Genomic DNA, 20,910 nt, shown 5'->3' on the forward strand with positions numbered 1-20,910 from the left:
GCAGGGGGTTAACTGCATACATATGATGTATCTACTGTAATACTGAGCCAGTGATATCTGATCCATTCATGTTCTGTTACAAGTACAGAACAGCACAGTACACTACAGAACAGTACAGTAAGCTACAACCATAGAGGTCAGTTCATGTAGAGATATCTGGAGGGAGGCCAGTTTATAGCTCATCTGTTATAGAGATCACAGGGTGAATTTTAAAAAATGATTTAAATTTAAATGTCCAATTTAAAGAGGTTTCATTTTTTCTTTACCATTACATTTTGGCATCACTGTCATTTGAGGTTACACATGGTTGGGTAATGCATTGTGTCATATGTATTATTCCCTCCATTCCAAAGTTATACTTAGTCTTACTTTGAGTTCAGCACCATGGATAGCTCCCTCTTTGTTTCCTGTAGCTGCAAGTGTTTTCAATACTACTAACAACTACACAAGCATCTCACAGTGACACGCATCTCTAACACTACACGCATACTTACACACAGCCCTTATATAGGCATTTAAAAATGGATTATATGTCTTTCTCGCTCTCCTCAGCGCTTCAACTTTGTGTCTCTGCCCACGGACGTTCTGGAGATCGAGGTGAAAGATAAGTTTGCCAAGAGTCGTCCCATCATCAAACGTTTCCTGGGCAAGCTGTCCATGCCTGTGCAGAGGCTACTGGAGAAGCATGCTATTGGGTATGGCTCAGGAATAAACAGGACGCTCATAGGATTATCAGGATAATCAAATGCTTACAAGAGCCCTCTAATTCAGGGCTAACACCAAAATGTGGGGGGGGGGTTGAATCATAAAGTAACACGTCTCCCTCTTGAATCCCACCCCCCTATGTTCACCCCCCTCTCTTTATCTCTCACCTGTCCTCTCTCCCTCCCCTCTTTCTTTCCTCCTCCATAGTGACCGTGTGGTCAGCTACACACTGGGCCGAAGGCTGCCGACGGAACATGTCAGTGGACAGCTGCAGTTCAGATTTGAGATCACTTCCTCCATTCATCCAGGTTCCTTTTTCTCTCACACACATCATCTCACACACGTCCAGACCTGGGTTCAAATAGTACTATTTTTCCTTCAAACACTTTATCTGCACTTGATCAAACTTGCCTGGCGTAATGGAGCTCAGGGAATAGTCCCACAGTTACAAACCCCACCCATCTGGTTCTCTCAGTAGGCTCAATCAAAACTCAAAAGTTATTTAATAGAAACACATAGTATTTGAACCCAGGTTTTTTCACATCCTGTTTGTCTTCTTTCTCTCATTTAGGTTCAATTAGTCTGTTTCTTAATACAGAGGTAGGACAATTAGAATATATAACATCTACTGTATGTCTGTAAATATCAACTGTCATATCTAGGTTTGGACAGGCAGATATTAAGCATTGATTATTCTGGTATTGTCATGTGCCATATTGTCATGCTGCTTCGGTCTATACAATATTTTATATTTATTGACATACCATAGCAGAAACAGAAAAGTCTATTAAGAGTTAAAAGAGTGTGAGTTAATGTGGATATGCCCCACTGTGTCGTAGCCAGGCCCCTGACTGTGAGGTAATGAGCTCTGTTCTCCCCCTGCAGATGATGAGGACATGTCTCTCAGCACGGAGCCTGAGTGTGCCGCTGTGCAGGAGAACCAAGGGGAAGGCCAGTCCTCCCAGGCCCAAGGCCAGGCAGAGGACACCATGAGCCTGGATCCGGGGGCTCCTGAACTCCCCATGGATGAGGAGAAATATACTGGAGCTCCAGAACTCCCTATTGGAGGGGATACAGATACTGACACTCCTATGGAGGGGGATCCAGCAAGGACTTCGAGTTCAAAGCAGCCCACAGATGGAGATGGAGACTCAGGGCCCTGTTCCAGGCCCTAAAAACAGAACCAAGCGAACCAGAAGTCCATGGTGCCCACGGGGAGGCGGTTGTGGCTGTAGCTGTTTCTGCAGAGAAGCTACCCACGGTAGAGGAGAACAGTGAGGAAGGGGACCAGCAGACCCCCACTAGTCCTCAGCCTGCTGTCCCAGAGGAGCAGAGGGCTATTGGGCAGGAGGCTGAGTGGGCAGAGGGGGTGGAAAGTGCCCCAGTAGAGGGTCAGTTCAGCTCTGCAGTACACTCTGCTGTAGTGCAGGACATGGAGAGTGCAGCGTTTGGAGCCTCTCGAGGGCCAGCAGAACAGCAGGCAGTGGGACAGGAAGAGGGAGACGAGGACACCTGCTCCCTGCGCGTCAGGACCACCCCTAGACGTAAGAACCGGCCCTGCTCCCTGCCTGTGTCCGAGCTGGAGACAGTCATCGCCTCGGCTTGCGGGGAGCCTGAAACCCCTCGCTCACACTACATCCGCATCCACCACCTCCTCCACAGTTTGCCCTCTGCCCAGCCAGAAACCCAGGAGGACGGGGAGGGAGAGCAGGCTGAGGCTGAGATGGAGTCCGACTTGGACCCAGATCCAGACCCAGACCCAGGCCCTGACCAGCTAAGCCCCAGGGACCAGGATGGCTCAAAAGAGGATGAGAAGGCCGAGCCCCTGACCCCTGGCCCAAGGAGGACCCTGCCCCGCAGCCTGTCCATTGAGCGTCTGTCCGACCTGGCCCTGCTGCTGGACAGCAAGGGCCGCCACCCCCAGGGCCAGGTCAGGGGTCACCAGAGAGTATCCGACGAGGATGACATGGAGCCCTGCTGTAGTAGCTCATGCTACGAGGGCCGAGTAGGCCACACCCGGGCACCTTTACTGGCTGCAAGCAGGACATCTGAGGGGAGCAGTGCTTTCTCCTCCCAAGAGGATGAGGACATGGAGGTGAGCGGGGCAGAGAGCAGGGAGCCAGGGGATGGCATGCCCCAATGGCAAGAGGCCCCATCCACGCAGGTCCAGAGCCCCCAGAGCTTCATGGGAAATGGAGAGTCACCCGTGGCTGGGCCCAGTGGGAGGATAGGACGTGAGTTGAGTTCCTCACTGAATACTAACTTGAGATATGGAGATGTAGTTTGGATAACTTAGGGTAGACTGACCTGTTTTTGTCGTCCCATAGGTGATTGTCCCTTACCTTCCAGTCATCCTCCAGTTAGTCAGCTTCCTGCTATGCGTCCTGATTCTCATCACTACCCCACCATCGATGAACCACTGCCACCAAGTAAGCATTTGGTATAAATGTTGTCTGAGTCAAATCATGCATATTCCTTGTTGATAAACAAGGAAAGAGGAATCGGAGAAGGTTTCTAGAGATCTGAGATCCAGAAGTCTGGAGAAGGGAGGAGGGGATGGGGTCAAGCGCGCAGGTTGTCGGGCGGCCAGATCTCACTAGTTGCATGATGTCATCCAGAGAGAGAGGGGAGAAAGAGTTCAAGGTGTAGGGTAGTTCTGTGTGACCAGTGGACTCAATAGGGTAGCAGATGTCGTCACTTTTTTTTCAAAGTGGAGTCAAAGTCGTCCACAGAGAGGGCGGAGGGAGGGGGAGGGATGGAGGATTAAGAAGGGAGGAGAAGGTGGAAAAGAGTTCCCTAGGGTTAGAGGTAGAAGCTTGAAATGTTGAGTGGTAGAAAGTGGCTTTAGCAGTGGATACAGAGGAAGAGAAGGTAGAGAGGAGGGAGTGAAAGGATGATAGGTCCTGCGACAGCGCATAACCATCTAGGTAGCGGCTGAGTGTTTAGGGTTGGAGGAAAGGGAGAAAAGGAAACAAAGTAGTGATCAGAGAATGGGGGGGTGTTGGAGTGAGATTAGAAGACGAGCAGCCTCTAGTAAAGATGAGGTCAAGGGTATTGCCTCCCTGGTGAGTTGGAGAGGATTGGGAAATGGTGAGGTCAAAAGAGGCAAAGAGGAAGGAGAGAGTTGGAAAGAAATGAATCGAAGGCAGACGCCATCGTCAGGAAATTAGCTTATCAAGCTGTCAAGCTCATTGAGGAACTTTCCAAGGGCACCTGTTGGGCGATAGATGACAATAATGTTAAGCTTGAGTGGACAAGTTTAAGTGAAGCACGGGATTCAAATGAGGAGATGGACAGGTGAGAGAGGGAGAAAAGAGAAAAGAGAAAATTCCCACTTAGGAGAAATGGGAAAACCTGTGCCACCACAACGACGACCAGATGCTCTCGGACTATGAGAGAAAACATAGTCAGATGAAGAAAGAGCATCTGTGGTGTTCTCTGGGGTGATCCATGTCTCCGTCAGGGCCAAAACGTCAAAGGACTGAATGGCAGCGTAGGCCGAGATGAACTTGACATTCTTTACCGCAGATGGGCCGTTTCAAATGCTGCCAGCGACCCAGAATTCCACATGGGTCGTGCGTGCAGGGTACACTAAATTAGAAGGGTTGCAGCCAAAGTGTGGAGAGCATCTGTAAAGCCTTCAGGGAGAGGTGTGAACAGGTATAGAAAACACACACATAGTTGACAAAGATACAAAAAAGAAATGGGATGATCTGTAAATAGCTGGGTAAGATACTCAAGTGAGAGAGTGGTGTGGAGCCCTCCTTGAATAACTCTGCAGAACAGTCTTTGTTTTGGCGACGGTCTTAGTTTCACAACAAAACTGCCACTGACATGACTGTCACTTACAGTTGCCACTGAGAAATCAGGGGAAACGGAAGAACAGTAATTGTTCATTGCCTAGCAGAGGTGGAGAGCACACCTCCCTGTAGTAATTGCTGATTGCCTAGAAGAGGTGACATCACTCCCCGTCCAATAGAGCCACTGATTACCAAAACAATTTACAAATTGCCCTTCCCTTTGATCCTGGTTGATGTGTCACAACTATCTTTAAATTATGAGCAGTCAGCAGTTCACACACCAAGTAGGCCACTGGGAAGACATGTAGCACTTAAAGTAGATGGCCCTAGCTAGCAAAAAGATAGTACTAGACCACAACAGATAAAGACTAAATAAATTATACTTACCACTCCTGGAGATATCAGGAGTCCTCTAGCTACAGAATGAAGCACTCTGAGATTCAGCCTGAGAAGCTGGGGAAATACATTCAGAAAATAAATGAAACCACTCCTCCTCCGATATAGCCACTGATTACAAAAACAAGTCACAAATTGCCCTGCTACGGAGAGCATGAGAACACAGTCATCCAGAACAGCTGGTGCTCTCATGCATAGTTCAGTGTCGCTTGCCTCGATGCGAGCATATCAATCAAATGTATTTATAAAGCCCTTTTTACATCAGCAGATGTCACAAAGTGCTTATACAGAAACCCAGCCTAAAACCCCCAAAAGCAAGCAATGCAGATGTAGAAGGAACCTAGGACGAAACCTAGAGAGGAACCAGGCTCTGAGGGTTGTCCAGGCCTCTTCTGGCTGTCCCGATGGAGATTATAAGAGTACAAGGCGAGATTGTTTTTCAAGATGGTAAAACATTAATAAATGACCAGCAGGGTCAAATAATAATCATAGTGGTTATACAAGGGATTTAGCTCATCTGATAGGCTTGTGTCACTGGGCAGCTCACGGCAGGGTTTCCCTTTGTAATCAGTGATAGTTTGCAAGCCTTGCCACATCTAACGAGTGTCAGAGCCATTGTAGTAGGATTCAATCTTAGTCCTGTACTGATATTTGAGGGTTTAATGGCTTGTCAAAGATCGTAGCAGGATTTCTTATAAGTGTCTGGATTAGTTTCCCGCTCCTTGAAAGCGGCAGCTCTAGACTTTAGCTCAGTGGGGATGTTGCATGTAATCTGTTGCTTCTGGTTGGGACATGTACAGTACCAGTCAAAAGTTTGGACACACCTAGTCATTTCAGAGTTTTTCTTTATTTTTACTATTTTCTACATTGCAAAATAATAGTGAAGACATCAAAACTATTACATAACACATATGGAATCATGTATCATGTATTAACCAAATCAAAATAGATTTTATATTTGAGGTTCTTCAAAGTAGCCACCCTTTGCCTTGATGACAGCTTTGCACACTGTTGGCATTCTCTCAACCAGCTTTGAGGTAGTCACCTGGAATGCATGTCAATTAACAAGTGTACCTTAAAAAGGAGGACAAAGGCACTCTTCATATAATTAATTAAAATGCCTGTATTTGTATTGCATGTTCAATAGAAACAAAGTTTTAATAATTTGACGTGTTTCAGCTGCATGGCCTTTGTCAGTGGGTACAAAGAAATAATGCAATGTCCTCTTTTGAACAGCTTTTCCAATTAGCCCTAATTTGAAGAGGGACTGGTTGCAAAATTGATTGGACACACCTAGTAAGCACTATTATACACATTAAAAAGTTAAATACTGTAGCAATGTTATCAAAAAATTAAACTCCCAAGCTAGAAGTATCAGAACGCCTAGAAAGGTAGTTCTAACCTTAAATATGACTAGGAGAAGTGTCAAGAATAAGAGAGCAATATATTCCATAGTACACTCAAACACGTCAAACATGAACAACAACAGTCTAAACATAGCTGAGGGAAATTGGGCAAAATGTCCACTAGATGACAGCAAATGGAACAATATCACTACCCTACAGGAAGGTTGAGCAATCCATATCTTCATTTAAATGAGGGTACTTAGTGGCCTGTAGTTTGTAAATCCATATCTTCATTTAAACCAGGGTACTTAGTGGCCTGTAGCTTGTAAATCCTTATCTTCATTTAAACCAGGGTACTTAGTGGCCTGTAGTTTGTAAATTCATATCTTCATTTAAACCAGGGTACTTAGTGGCCTGTAGTTGGTAAATCCATATCTTCATTTAAACCAGGGTATTTAGTGGCCTGTAGTTTGTAAATCAATATCTTCATTTAAACCAGGGTATTTAGTGGCCTGTAGTTTGTAAATCTATATCTTCATTTAAACCAGGGTATTTAGTGGCCTGTAGTTTGTAAATCCATATCTTCATTTAAACCAGGTTATTTAGTGGCCTGTAGTTTGTAAATCCATATCTTCATTTAAACCAGGGTACTTAGTGGCCTGTAGTTTGTAAATCCATATCTTCATTTAAACCAGGGTACTTAGTGGCCTGTAGTTTGTAAATCTAAAAACTTTCCCTTTGGTTTAACTGTTTAACTGTCTAATTGAGGCAGGAACATGATCAATACCCATAGCTTGTAGGGGGCAGGGTTGCCATGGTGTAAGGACTTGTAGTTCCTTTACATGGGGTAGTCTTCATTGCCTGCCCGTATGGCATACTTGTGTTCCACTAAGCAGTCTTGAAGCCGTCTCTTTGTCCGTCCAATGTAGAACATCTTGCACTGTGGACATTCCAATCTATAGATGACATGAGTGGTTTTACAGTTAATGAAATGCTTGACGTAATACACAATTTTAGAAGCTGTGTCAACAAAATACTTCTTCTGTACAATATTACTGCAATGGTTGCTCTGGTTACATTTAAAAGTTTTTTGAGAGTCACCAGGAAGATAACTGTGGACTAATTTGTAATTTAGGGTCGGACATCTCTTAAAGCTTATGACTGGTGGCTCAGGGAAGACTTGGCGTAGTAGCATATCACTTTGGATGATTCCCTAATTATTTTCAATTATTCTTTTAATGTTCTCTGCTTCAGTGTTGTATTTTGTAACAGAATACACTCTCTCTGATGTATCACGAGGCACTCACCTTCGCAACAAGTTCTTTCTGTCAAGTATTCCAGCCCTTATACCTGTCACGCCTTGGTCTTAGTGGTCCTTCTGTAGCTCAGTTGGTAGAGCATGGCGCTTGTAACGCCAGGGTAGTGGGTTCGATTCCCGGGACCACCCATACGTAGAATGTATGCACACATGACTGTAAGTCGCTTTGGATAAAAGCGTCTGCTAAATGGCATATATTATATTATTATTATTATAGTGTTTTCGTTGATTGTTTGGTCAGGCCAGGGTGTGACATGGGTTTGTTTTGTTGTATTTCGTATTGGGGTTTTGTGGTTATTGGGATTGCGGCTGAGTAGGGGTGTTGTATGGGCTTGGCTGCCTGAGGTGGTTCTCAATCAGCGTCAGGTGATTCTCGTTGTCTCTGATTGGGAACCGTATTTAGGTAGCCTGGGTTTCGCTTTGTATTTCGTGGGTGATTGTTCCTGTCTCTGTGTAGTGTTCACCAGATAGGCTGTAATAGGTTTCACGTTCTGTTTGTTGTTTTTGTATTTATTAGTTATTTCATGTATCGTTCCGTTTTTCTTCATTAAAAACATGAGTAACCACCACGCTGCATTTCGGTCGGACTCTCTTTCAACAAACGAAGAACGCCGTTACAGAATCACCCACCACACACGGACTGAGCAGCGTGTTAACAGGCAGCGACAGCATGAGCAGCGAAGGGAGGACGTTATGGACAGCAGAAGTATGGAGTATACTACGTGGGAAAAAATAGACAGGTGGGCGGTCGACCCAGAGAGAGTGCCGGCGCCCGCCTGGGATTCGCTGGAGCAGTGCGAAGAGGGCTATAGGAGAATGGAGTCATAGAGAAAGACACGGCAGCGACAGCATGAGCAGCGAAAGGAGGATGAATTATTCTGAGAATGGACATGGGAGGACGTTATGGACAGCAGAGGTATGGAGTATACTACGTGGGAAGAAATAGACAGGTGGGCGGTCGACCCAGAAAGAGTGCCGGAGCCTGCCTGGGATTCGCTGGAGCAGTGCGAAGAGGGCTATAGGAGAATGGAGTCGAATAGAAAGACACGGCGGCGTAGAAAGAAACCTGAAAGTCAACCCCAAAAATATATTGGGGGAGGGCTCAGGGAGAGAGTGGCAGAGTCAGGATTCAGACCTGAGCCAACTCTCCCTGTTAATCGTGAGGAGCAGCGATCAAAGGACTTCTGGACTTGGGAGTAGATATTAGACGGAAAAGGACCCTGGGCGCAGCCTGGAGAATATCGCCTTCCCAAGGAAGAACTGGAGACGTAAAAAAAGCGGAGAGGCGCTGGTATGAGGAGGCGGCACGGCGACGCGGATGGAAGCCCGAAAAGCAGTCCAAAAAAATGATTGGGGTGGGCTTACAGGGAGTTTGGCTACGCCAGGTAGGAGACCTGCGCAAACTCCCTGTGCTTACCGGGGGGCTAGAGAGACCGGGCAGGCACCGTGTTATGCTATGGAGCGCACAGTGTTTCCAGTGCGTGTGCATAGCCGGGTGCGGTTCATACCAGCCCTTCGTATTGGCCGGGCTAGAGTGGGCATCGAGCCAGGTAAGGTTGGGCAGGCTCGGTGCTCAAGAGCTCCAGTGCGCCTGCACGGTCCGGTCTATCCAGAGCCACCTCCACACACCAGTCCTCCGGTAGCAGCTCCCCGCACCAGGCTTCCTGTGCATGTCCTCGCTCCAGTATCACCAGTGCCAGCACCACGCATCAGGCCTACATCAGGCCTACTTCATTAAAGTCATGAGTAACCACCACGCTGCATTTCGGTCCGACTCTCTTTCAACAAACGAAGAACGCCGTTACAATACCTGCATTTTTCGGGACCTGAACGCTGTTGCCCCGATTCAAGAGGCGAATCTCCAATTCAGCAGATTTGACACTGTAGTTTGTTTCCTGATCTTCTGTATACACTCGTGGCCAAAGGGTTTAGAGAATGACACAAATATTAATTTTCACAAAGTCTGCTGCCTCAGTGTCTAGATATTTTTGTCTGATGTTACTATGGAATACTGAAATATAATTACAAGCATTTCACAAGTGTCAAAGGCTTTTATTGAAGTTGATGCAGAGTCAAAATTTGCAGTGTTGACCCTTCTTTTTCAAGACCTCTGCAATCTGCCCTGGCATGCTGTCAATTAACTTCTGGTTCACATCCTGAATGATGGCAGCCCATTCTTGCATAATTAATGCTTGGAGTTTGTCAGCATTTGTGGGTTTTTGTTTGTCCACTCGCCTCTTGAGGATTGACCACAAGTTCTCAATGGGACTAAGGTCTCGGGAGTTTCCTGGCCATGGACCCGAAAGAAATCAAATCAAATGTATTTATATAGCCCTTCGTACATCAGCTGATATCTCAAAGTGCTGTACAGAAACCCAGCCTAAAACCCCAAACAGCAAGCAATGCAGGTGTAGAAGCACGGTGGCTAGGAAAAACTCCCTAGAAAAGGCCAAAACCTAGGAAGAAACCTAGAGAGGAACCAGGGTATGAGGTGTGCAGTCCTCTTCTGGCTGTGCCGGGTGGAGATTATAACAGAACATGGCCAAGATGTTCAAATGTTCATAAATGACCAGCATGGTCAAATAATAATAATCACAGTAGTTGTCGAGGGTGCAGCAAGTCAGCACCTCAGGAGTAAATGTCAGTTGGCTTTTCATAGCCGATCATTAAGAGTATCTCTACCACTGCTGCTGTCTCTAGAGAGTTGAAAACAGCAGGTTTTCACGTCCAGTGAACAGGTCAGGATTCCATAGCCACAGGCAGAACAGTTGAAACTGGAGCAGCAGCACGCCAGGTGGACTGGGGACAGCAAGGAATCATCATGCCAGGTAGTCCTGAGGCATGGTCCTAGGGCTCAGGTCCTCCGAGAGAGAGAAAGAAAGAGAGAATTAGAGAGAGCATACTTAAATTCACACAGGACACCGGATAAGACAGGAGAAGTACTCCAGATATAACAAACTGACCCTAGCCCCCCGACACATAAACTACTGCAACATAAATACTGGACGCTGAGACAGGAGGGGTCAGGAGACACTGTGGCCCCATACGATGATACCCCCGGACAGGGCCAAACAGGAAGGATATAACCCCACCCACTTTGCCAAAGCACAGCCCCCACACCACTAGAGGGATATCTTCAACCACCAACTTACCATTCTGAGACAAGGCCGAGTATAGCCCACAAAGATCTCCGCCACGGCACAACCCAAGGGGGGGTGTCAATGTTTTGTTCCCCGAGCCACTTAGTTATCACTTTTGCCTTATGGCATGGTGCTCCATCATGCTGGAAAAGGCATTGTTCGTCACCAAACTGTTCCTGGATGGTTGGGAGAAGTTGATCTCGGAGGATGTTTTGGTACCATTCTTTATTCATGGCTGTGTTCTTAGGCAAAATTGTGAGTGAGCCCACTCCCTTGGCTGAGAAGCAACCCCACACATGAATGGTCTCAGGATGCTTTACTTTACATATCCCAACCAGACGCCATGGATTACAGGCAACATCCCCACTGATCTAAAGTCTAGAGCTGCCGCTTTCAAGGAGCGGGACACAAATCTAGATACTTATAAGAAATCCCGCTACGATCAAAATAAAGAAAAACCCTTAAATGAGTAGGTGTGTACAAACTTTTGACTAATATTGTACATACAATCACTGTGGGGATGATGTTGTCGATGCACTTATTAACGAAGCCAGTGACTGATGTGGTAAACTCCTCAATGTTATTGGACGAATCCCGGAACATATTCCCATCTGTGCTAGCGAAACAGTCCTGTAGCTTAGCATCTGCTTCATTGGACCACTTCTGTATTGAGCACATCGCTGGTACTTCCTGTTTGAGTTTTTGCTTGTAAGCAGGAATCAGAAGGATATAGTTATGGTCAGATTTAAGATTTGTGTGGAGTAAAGGTGATCTAGAGTTATTTCACCTCTAGGTGACATGCTGGTAAAATGAGGTAAGACCAATTTTAGTTTCCTTGCATTAAAATCACTGGCCACTAGGAGTGCCACCTCTGGATGTGCATTTTCTTGTTTGCTTACGTGTGTGTGTGTGTGTGTGTGTGTGTGTGTGTGTGTGTGTGTGTGTGTGTGTGTGTGTGTGTGTGTGTGTGTGTGTGTGTGTGTGTGTGTGTGTGTGTGTGTGTGTGTGTGTGTGTGTGTGTGTGTGTGTGTGTGTGTGTGTGTGTGTGTGTGTGTGTGTGTGTGTGTGTAGACTGGGAGGCACGTGTGGACAGCCATGGTCGTGTGTTCTATGTGGACCACATAAACAGGACCACCACGTGGCAGAGACCCACTTCAGCAGCCACGCCCGACGGCATGAGGAGGTCCGGATCCGTTCAGCAGATGGAACAACTCAATAGAAGGTGAGTGAATGGGGTAGAGGGTAAGAAAGAGAAGAGAGCTAGGGAGACAGTGTCCAAAACACAGTTCTGTAGTCATGTTGTGGTCACTACACTTTTTTTGAAGTCACTACGATACTTTTGGAATTGTTTCTTTATTTTATGTTCAAAAAGCACAAGTGAAAACATACATTATATAGGGCCATTTGGTGGTTGTAGGAAGAATGTAAAGCCTCTTTGTTTTTTGGATGATTTTAATAGAAACGGTTCAGTTCTTTATGAGTATTGGGGAGTTTTGTATTTAGATCAAATTATTGAATCTCTTTGATACCAATATATTTTGTGTGCTGAACATTTGGTATGTGCTGTGACTGCTTGCTATGTAAGGTGTGATTTGGGGGGGGGCTAATATTAGAGCCATTACTAGAAGAACTCTATCAAATGCCTGAGATATTTTGGATGGAGAAAGAATTACTTGTCAGTAAAAATCAAATGAGAAATGTGCAGAACAGGCTGTGAATACGTGTTATTGCTTAAGTGTTATTATACAACTGCAGTGCATGAAATCTCTTAACGGGATTGGGGAGACAGAAAGCCGAGGGAGACGAAATTCATTTCAATGGTTATTGCTGCGCTGGTGGAATTCGCTGTGTGTGTCTGGAATAAGAAGCGTGTCCAATTGGAAGCATGAGCAGTGGACAGTGTCGGGGCTGTGTCAGAGATCTTTTTCATTGTCAGACTTAACAATAGTCTCAAATTCAATTCTTCTCTCTCTGGTGCTTTGTGAGTATAAGCTTGAGTTCTGCCCCTCTTCTCTGGATGAATTAACATTGAATTCAATAACAAAAGTCCATATTCAATGGAATACAACTGTATTTTATCCCTATGGGCAGTTAAGAATCTGCACTAAATATTACTGGCAGACAAATTGTGACCTTTCAAGCTGGATTTGACTGCATAAACTCAATGAGTATGGTTACATGCACACAATAATGCAATTATTGTTGATAGTCAGATTACTATAATAGTTTGATTAAAATGTTTGATTAAAATGACATGCTTTGTAAGAAGAACGATTCATAATTCCATGTTAAACCAACGCCCCAATACCCTCATAATCCTGTTTCCATGGACAGATCTGAAATCAGTCTACTGAATGCACTCTGATAAATGCAGAAAATCACCAATCAAAATAAACGTTCTACCACAGCGTCCATGTTATTTCTGGAAAGCATATTTGATTTTGAGTTCGGACATATAAAGTTTGTATGTGAAACCTACTTCTAAGACGCATATATTCAGTTGTTTCTGAACTCACTTCATTCGGTCTAAAGAGGGAGGCTCTCGGCTGGTGTTAGCACATACACAGATCAAATACACCGCTGGAACACCGATTAAGATGTTTACATGTTCTAATAATTTGAAAGATTGATCAGAAAATAAGTTGTTTTAATCTGCCTATGTTTAATTCGATGTTGACCTTATGCCAATTAAGATAAGCAGGGTAATGTGTTTACATGATTACTGCATAATCTGCCTACAGCCATAGTCAGTTTAGAATCAAATTATTACTGTGCATGTAAACGTACTCAGATAAGAGATAGTATTTGATAAGTCATGTTCACTAGTTTCTTGCACTCTTAAAGAATTGATCTATATGCAGGCAGCGGTGCTCTGATTTCTGGATGTTTGGTAAATGTGTGCTGGTGTGTTTGTCAGGTACCAGAGCATCCAGAGGACCATGGCCACAGACAGGAGTGAGAATGAAGAAAGCAGAAGCAGGAGTGAGAGAACAAGCCTCAACAACAACAGCAGTGAGACTGACTCTCCTCCAATGGCTAATGGTGAGTAGGACCACACCACAATGTCACAATTACAGAATGCAATAAGCTGATGTGCTATTTAAGTGTAGTCTTGCTTTGTAAAACTAATGGGTCTACACAGATCCTGTTTAGTGAGAGACTTATCAAAGTACTACATACATACAAAATTGTACATAAGTCACCATTCAGTGAATTGTTCCTTTGTTTCTCCTGCTGTGTGTGTGTAGAGCTGAGAAGAGACAGCTCCTCCTCATCATCATCATCTCCAGTCAACAGCCAGAAAATCACAGCTCTGCTACAGAGCCCAGCGGTGAAGTTCATCACACACCCAGAGTTCTTCACTGTCCTCCACGCCAACTATGTGAGTACCTGTCTCCCCAGTGGACATTTATAACTCAGTCAGCATGGCTCATCTGACAAATAAGCATCATTTCCCTTTGAACAGCAATATCAATGCTTAGTAACATATTGTCTTCAGTAACAGATGCTGAATATTCTTCCATTTTGGTTCAGATTGGTTGCATATGGGGTTTCTAGTTTCCATGGTCATGCCGAGCTCTTCTTCTCTTCTCAGGGGGCCTATCGCATGTTCACCAGCAGTACGTGCCTGAAGCACATGATCCTGAAGATTCGTAGAGATGCTCGTAACCTTGAGAGGTACCAGCACAACAGAGACCTGGTCACATTCCTCAACCGCTTCACTGACGCCCAGCTGGAACTGCCCCGGGGCTGGGAGATCAAGACTGACCCTCAGGGCAAGGTGCAGAGACAATGATCCTCAGTTCATCCACAGATAACTCACCAACCTATTCACATAAGGGCTGATTGTACCTTGGTTGAAAGGTGGAAAATATGTGGGAAAATTGAGGGGGTGGGGTGGGCTGAATAAGTATACTAATTATACTATTGATTTTGTATTTGCCTTCAGATCTAGCGGTGTTTAGATTTGTGTTTCTAACTTTGGTAAGTTTTTACCTCTAACATCTTCTCTTTGGTCCAGAACTTCTTTGTGGACCACAACAGCCGGGCGACCACGTTCATCGACCCCAGAATCCCCCTGCAGAATGGTTGCCTGCCCAACCACCTGACCCACAGGCAGCACCTGCAGAGACTACGCAGCTACAGCGCAGGAGAGGTCAGGAGAGTCAAACAGCACACAGAAGACCTTTCCTTGTTTTTAAGCGTAGTAACTGTTTAATAAGGGCCAATCATGTATTAGAATGATGGAAATATGGAATTGAATTTATGTATTTTCTTGTTTATAACTGATCCTTTTTTTCATGTGTATTTTTTCAGGCCTCTGAGGTCTCCCGTAGTCGAGGTGTGGCCTTGTTGTCACGACCAGGGAACAGTGTGGTGGCAGCAATACGGAGTCAGCATCCCCCAGACCCAGTGCCACAAGGTGTGTACTGTACATACACAAAGAACACAGTCATAATTCACATTTACCATATAGTTTCTGTTGTGTAAGTCTGTCTTCTGAACTCAATTCCACTCACAGCTTATAATGAGAAGATAGTGGTCTTCCTGCGTCAGCCTGGAATACTAGAAGTTCTAACGGAGCGCCAGCCAGCCCTGTCCAGGAACCATTCCCTGAGGTAGATAAACACTGGGGGATAAATTGGATTTGTTTTTCAAATAAGGACCTTGTAGATTCAGAGAATCTGAATAGTTCTCACTCACTACTGTATTGGTTCCTTTGGGAAAAATAAAGGGTAACGCCTTACATTAGTGCCTTTATTACTGTGTAACTACTCATGTAATTACAGTGTAACATGTCTTGTAATTACTCATTATTACTTATAGCAGTAACCATAACCTTACCCCTAGCATTATATCCACATCCTGGTTCAACCCTAACCCTAACCCTAACCCTAGCTTCATGTTCACATCTCGGTACAACCCTAACCCTAACCCTAACCCTAACCTTAACCCTAGCTTCATGTCCACATCCCAGGACAACGCTAACCCTAACCCCAGCCTCAACCCTAAACCGAGCTTCATGCCCACATCTCAGTTCAACTCTAACCCTAACCTTAACCCTAGCTTCATGTCCACATCTCGGTTCAACCATAACCCTAAACTTAACCCTAACTTCATGTCCAGATCTCGGTACAACCCTAACCCTAACCTTAACCCTAGCTTCATGTCCACATCTCGGTTCAACCCTAACCCTAACCTTAACCCTAGCTTCATGTCCACATCTCAGTTCAACCCTAACCCTAACCTTAACCCTAGCTTCATGTCCACACCTTAGCTTCATGTCCACATCTCGGTACAACCCTAACCCTAAACCCTAGCTTCATGTCCACATCTCAGTTCAACCCTAACCCTAACCTTAACCCTAACTTCATGTCCACATCTCAGTTCAACCCTAACCCTAACCCTAACCCTAACCCCTAGCTTCATGTTCACATCTCGGTTCAACCCTAACCCTAACCTTAACCCTAGCTTCATGTCCACATCTCGGTTCAACCATAACCCTAAACTTAACCCTAACTTCATGTCCACATCTCGGTACAACCCTAACCCTAACCTTAACCCTAGCTTCATGTCCACATCTCGGTTCAACCCTAACCCTAACCTTAACCCTAGCTTCATGTCCACATCTCGGTTCAACCCTAACCCTAACATTAACCCTAGCTTCATGTCCACATCTCAGTTCAACCCTAACCCTAACCTTAACCCTAGCTTCATGTCCACATCTCGGTTCAACCCTAAACCCTGAAGTAACCCTAAGTACGGTGTAATAATGAGTACTTGTTACACTGTAATTATAGGAATAGTTACACAGTAATAAAGATGATAAAGTTATTCTATTCTATGTCAGGTTTGATAAAACACACCTACCCAGTCTAGTCCAGATTATAGTATCATGTGTGCTTGCAGGGAAAAGATCCACTACATCAGAACAGAGGGCACCCAAAGACTGGAGAAACTGGCATGTGACGCAGACCTGGTGATACTATTGAGGTAGGATGCAACTGTTCATGTTACCCCTAAAAAAAATATGTTATAGTATTGTAATTATTTTCATTTTTGTGACTTTTTGTTCTCTATGCAGCTTGTTTGAAGAGGAGATCATGTCATATGTTCCACCCTCCTTCCATCCTGGCTTCAGCTTCTCTCCTCGTTGTTCACCTGGGTCTTCACCACAGAGTTCTCCAGGTGGGTTTGCACTAATGACAAATGGAGAGATAGTGGGTAGAAAATGTACACACATTTGGTTAATTCACAAGAATTGGTCAAATAAAAACGTCACAGATGGTTATCCTGGTGTGGTCTGTGTCTCATGTCATGGAGTTGAATGCGCTTGTCAACAGGAATATCAAGAGCGAGAGCACCTGCCCCGTACCGGAGAGACTTTGAGGCCAAACTACGCAACTTCTACAGGAAACTGGAGGCTAAAGGCTATGGCCAGGGCCCAGGAAAAATCAAGTAAGGAAAACTGTCCAGCAACATGATCACTCACACCTTTTTCAAGTATAGTTACAGCTCTATACAACTCTACTGTTTCTTTTCTTTTAAATTTTACCCCGTTTTTCTCCCCAATTTCGTAGTATCCAATTATTAGTTACTATCTTGTCTCATCGCGACAACTCCTGTACGGGCTCGGGAGAGACGAAGGTCAAAAGTCATTCGTCCTCCGAAACACAATCCAACCAAGCCGCGCATCCAACCCGGAAGCCAGCCGCACCAATGTGTCGGAGGAAACACCGCGCACCTGGCGACCTTGGTTAGCGCGCACTGCGCCCAGCCCGCCACAGGAGTCGCTAGTGCGCGATGAGACAAGGATATCCCTACCGGCCAAACCCTCCCTAACCCGGACGACACTAGGCCAATTATGCATCGCCCCACGGACCTCCCAGTCGCGACCGGCTGCGACAGAGCCTGGGAGCTAACCCAGAGTTTCTGGAGGCACAGCTAGAGCTGCGATGCAGTACCCTAGACTACTGCGCAAGTTTCTAAGAAACTTTAGGGTTGTGTGTGCAAATTAGCACCATGTTGTATATCCATGTCTGTGTTGCTCAGCATCCTATGATGTTGTTGTGTTCCAGGCTTATCGTCCGGAGAGACCACCTGTTGGAGGGTACCTTTAACCAGGTCATGGCCTACTCACGCAAGGAACTACAGAGGAATAAGCTCTACATCACCTTCATAGGAGAGGAGGGGTAAGCCAAAGCTGCTTCTATTGACCTGAACACAGACATTACAACAAAGAGGGACTTTGATCTGTGGAGTTCAACCATTGCATGAAAGTGCATGTCTTTACAATTACGGAATTCTATTAAGTTACTTGAAAAAGCAATGCATGTGTCAAGAAAGAACCCCCTCTCGTCTTTTAAAGAATGAACTGCTAGTTTTTGGGCTATATAGAGGATAGTGCATGTCTGTTTCATTCTTCTAGCATCACTGACTGCTACTGACAGATAACTGGTCTCTTCTCTTCCCACGCCGTCAGGCTGGACTACAGTGGGCCGTCCAGAGAGTTTTTCTTCCTGCTGTCTCAGGAGCTGTTCAACCCCTACTATGGCCTGTTTGAGTACTCAGCCAACGACACATACACCGTCCAGATCAGCCCCATGTCTGCCTTCGTAGAGAACCATCTGGACTGGTGAGGAGGACATCTGTTCGTCCTGGGTTTAAACTCATCCTGGGTTGTGTTCATTAGGCACCAAAGGGAAGAAAACTGACTAACTGTGAGGGACGACCTTGACTTGTCAAATGAGAAACACTCTTTTTTTGTGTTCTGTTGCAAAGCGTTTAAGTATTTTCCATTGTCCTAATGAACATGACCGTGGGCTTGTTCTTCGTTTACTTATTGGAGACCTAAAATGAATGGGTTTCATGGAAGTCTCATGTGATGAAACCTAAACATTTTCATTGCATTGGATTTGTAATTGTGTGTGAGACCTGTCTCTGTGTGTTTTTGTGCAGGTTCCGGTTTAGTGGGCGTATTTTGGGACTGGTGTTGATCCACCAATATCTCCTGGATGCCTTCTTCACGCGGCCCTTTTACAAGGCTCTCCTCAGACTGTGAGTTTATGTCTGTCTGCCCGCACACCTGCCTGTCTGTGTTTCTGTCTCTGTCTGTCTGAATTGGCCTTTACAATTATTCTATATGGAAACATGTCTCTGCCACGTACACAAGAAATAAACATTATCCAGAATTGATTAGTGCGCAATCAGGCATAAATGTTGCCAGTAGTTTTAGACTTAACACAGTCAACCCAGATTGACTTTCTAGCGTGATAACTAAAGACAAGTCTCTCCAGATTGGATGATGATGACGATAGGCTACTGACAGAACAACTGACAGAATCAGCATCCTTTACATTTACACACAAAGCAGGTTAATCACTCCCCTGAATTGACTCTAAGACAATGGATTGCTTTGTGCAGTAATAGCTAGTGAACCCCACAGAATTTCATCTGTGAGATAAATATGTTTACCTGTTGCAGAGCCACTGACCTGAGTGATCTGGAGTATCTAGACGAGGAGTTCCATCAGAGTCTACAGTGGATGAAAGACAATGACATCACTGACGTGCTGGACCTCACCTTCACTGTGAATGAGGAAGTCTTCGGACAGGTATGTGTGAAGTACTAATACGTACGATGTCTAAACACATACACCCATAGCAAGCTGAAGTACTGTATAACATGTTATTTTTTTTACAGTGTATATCTTTCAGTATACTGTACACTTTCATGGGGACTTTTCCTTTGTACGATTTGTCTGTCGTGTTATATGGATATTACTCTCTTTGTGGGCAGGTCACAGAGAGAGAGCTGAAGTCTGGAGGGGCCCACATTAATGTGACAGAAAAGAATAAGAAGGAGTACATTGACCGCATGGTGAAGTGGAGGGTGGAGAGAGGAGTGGTCCAGCAGACAGAGGCACTGGTCAGAGGCTTCTATGAGGTAGAGCAAACACTCTCAGGGCAACAACCATTGGCCATGGCATGATTTCCCCCCAATATTTCCAATTTGGTTTATTGTTTTTCCAGCCTTGCTATGATTTAAGAGGGTTTTCACTTTGCACTATAAATATGATTTCTTAAAGTTTCAAATGAAATCAACAAATCAATGATGGGAGCAATGTGTCTAAATATGTGACCCGACCGGCCTGGGTTACATATTTGAAACAATTATTTGAAATTGTGTTTTTATATTGGATAAAAGTAGAAACTCAGAGCTAGAAAATGGTATATCATACACTGCAGTTGAGGAACAATGGGAAAGTAGTTCTGCTTTGAAAGTTAATAAACTTGTAACCACACTTTTGAGAAAACGGCCCTTGAATGTTTTGGTACCCCAACTGGAGAGCTCTTCTTCACACCCACTTAAGCCTTAGCCCCACCCATATCTTTAAGGATTCACATTTGAGACCATGTGCTAAACAGAGTGAGTAAGGTAGTGTAGTAAACTACCAAAGATTTCAAGAATAGAAGTGGTGAAAGTAGTAGCAAAAATACACTATCTATTCCTTGGCCAATAACCTAATCTGACCAGTGGCGTGCCGTGGGCCTGGGGCCTGGGCCTTCAGTGAGGTCCAACACAGTCCCACCCGATTGAATCCACCTCTTATTACCATCAGTATGATGCCATGGCTCTAGACACTATACATTTAGACAGAAATGCAGTATAACCAGGCGTTGCGTCACCTTGAAATTGACATTTTTATTCAGAGAATTGCAGGGGAAGAGTACAATACAGTACAGTTCAACTAATAGACAAGAACATAGTCGAGTGCAACAGAGTTATATTAATATTCTTCTTCTATCCATTTCTGGTCCACAAACTTTGAGCTTTAAGTCCAAAAAAAAGAGTCAGCACTTTAGTCGTGTCCCCTAAATGAAAGTTCCTGTTTACCCAAAAACATGACACAATCAATGAGTCTTTTCAATATTTCCCTATTTTTCTTCACCTTTTCATTGGTTGCAGCTCCGGAGCAGCTCACTTGCAGCTCCGTTGCCCTGCGCGCTTGTTCGTTGAGCTGTAGATCCACTCGGGTGTCCCCAAAAGTTTTCAAAAGCACCATTGCTTGTAAGTGCCCAGCCGTACTTTGGTGTCTCGTTGCTGCCTTGGTTAGACAACTCAAGTTTGCAAAGCCAGTGTGGCTCCAAACACCAAATCGATCACTTGCAAATAATAGGCATTCCCAGCAGTACAGTTTGCAG

General features: G+C 44.9%; 1 protein-coding gene across 1 annotated transcript in view; it reads left to right on the forward strand.

The window, feature by feature from the left end:
- Positions 1-20,910, forward strand: part of LOC124009111 (E3 ubiquitin-protein ligase HECW1-like) — a 73,687-nt gene that overhangs the window by 39,944 nt on the left and 12,833 nt on the right. Inside the window, exons 7-26 of the mRNA XM_046320607.1 lie at positions 553-695; positions 913-1,013; positions 1,591-1,847; positions 1,880-2,939; positions 3,033-3,134; positions 11,777-11,927; positions 13,623-13,747; positions 13,954-14,087; positions 14,301-14,486; positions 14,727-14,861; positions 15,023-15,128; positions 15,228-15,324; positions 16,616-16,699; positions 16,791-16,894; positions 17,050-17,164; positions 17,785-17,898; positions 18,189-18,341; positions 18,665-18,763; positions 19,190-19,319; positions 19,505-19,651. Of these exons, the coding sequence (XP_046176563.1) occupies positions 553-695; positions 913-1,013; positions 1,591-1,847; positions 1,880-2,939; positions 3,033-3,134; positions 11,777-11,927; positions 13,623-13,747; positions 13,954-14,087; positions 14,301-14,486; positions 14,727-14,861; positions 15,023-15,128; positions 15,228-15,324; positions 16,616-16,699; positions 16,791-16,894; positions 17,050-17,164; positions 17,785-17,898; positions 18,189-18,341; positions 18,665-18,763; positions 19,190-19,319; positions 19,505-19,651 (3,543 nt within the window). The remainder of the gene's footprint in view (positions 1-552; positions 696-912; positions 1,014-1,590; positions 1,848-1,879; positions 2,940-3,032; positions 3,135-11,776; positions 11,928-13,622; positions 13,748-13,953; positions 14,088-14,300; positions 14,487-14,726; positions 14,862-15,022; positions 15,129-15,227; positions 15,325-16,615; positions 16,700-16,790; positions 16,895-17,049; positions 17,165-17,784; positions 17,899-18,188; positions 18,342-18,664; positions 18,764-19,189; positions 19,320-19,504; positions 19,652-20,910) is intronic.

Source organism: Oncorhynchus gorbuscha, linkage group LG22 (genome assembly GCF_021184085.1).
Source record: "Oncorhynchus gorbuscha isolate QuinsamMale2020 ecotype Even-year linkage group LG22, OgorEven_v1.0, whole genome shotgun sequence".
NCBI lineage: Eukaryota > Metazoa > Chordata > Actinopteri > Salmoniformes > Salmonidae > Oncorhynchus > Oncorhynchus gorbuscha.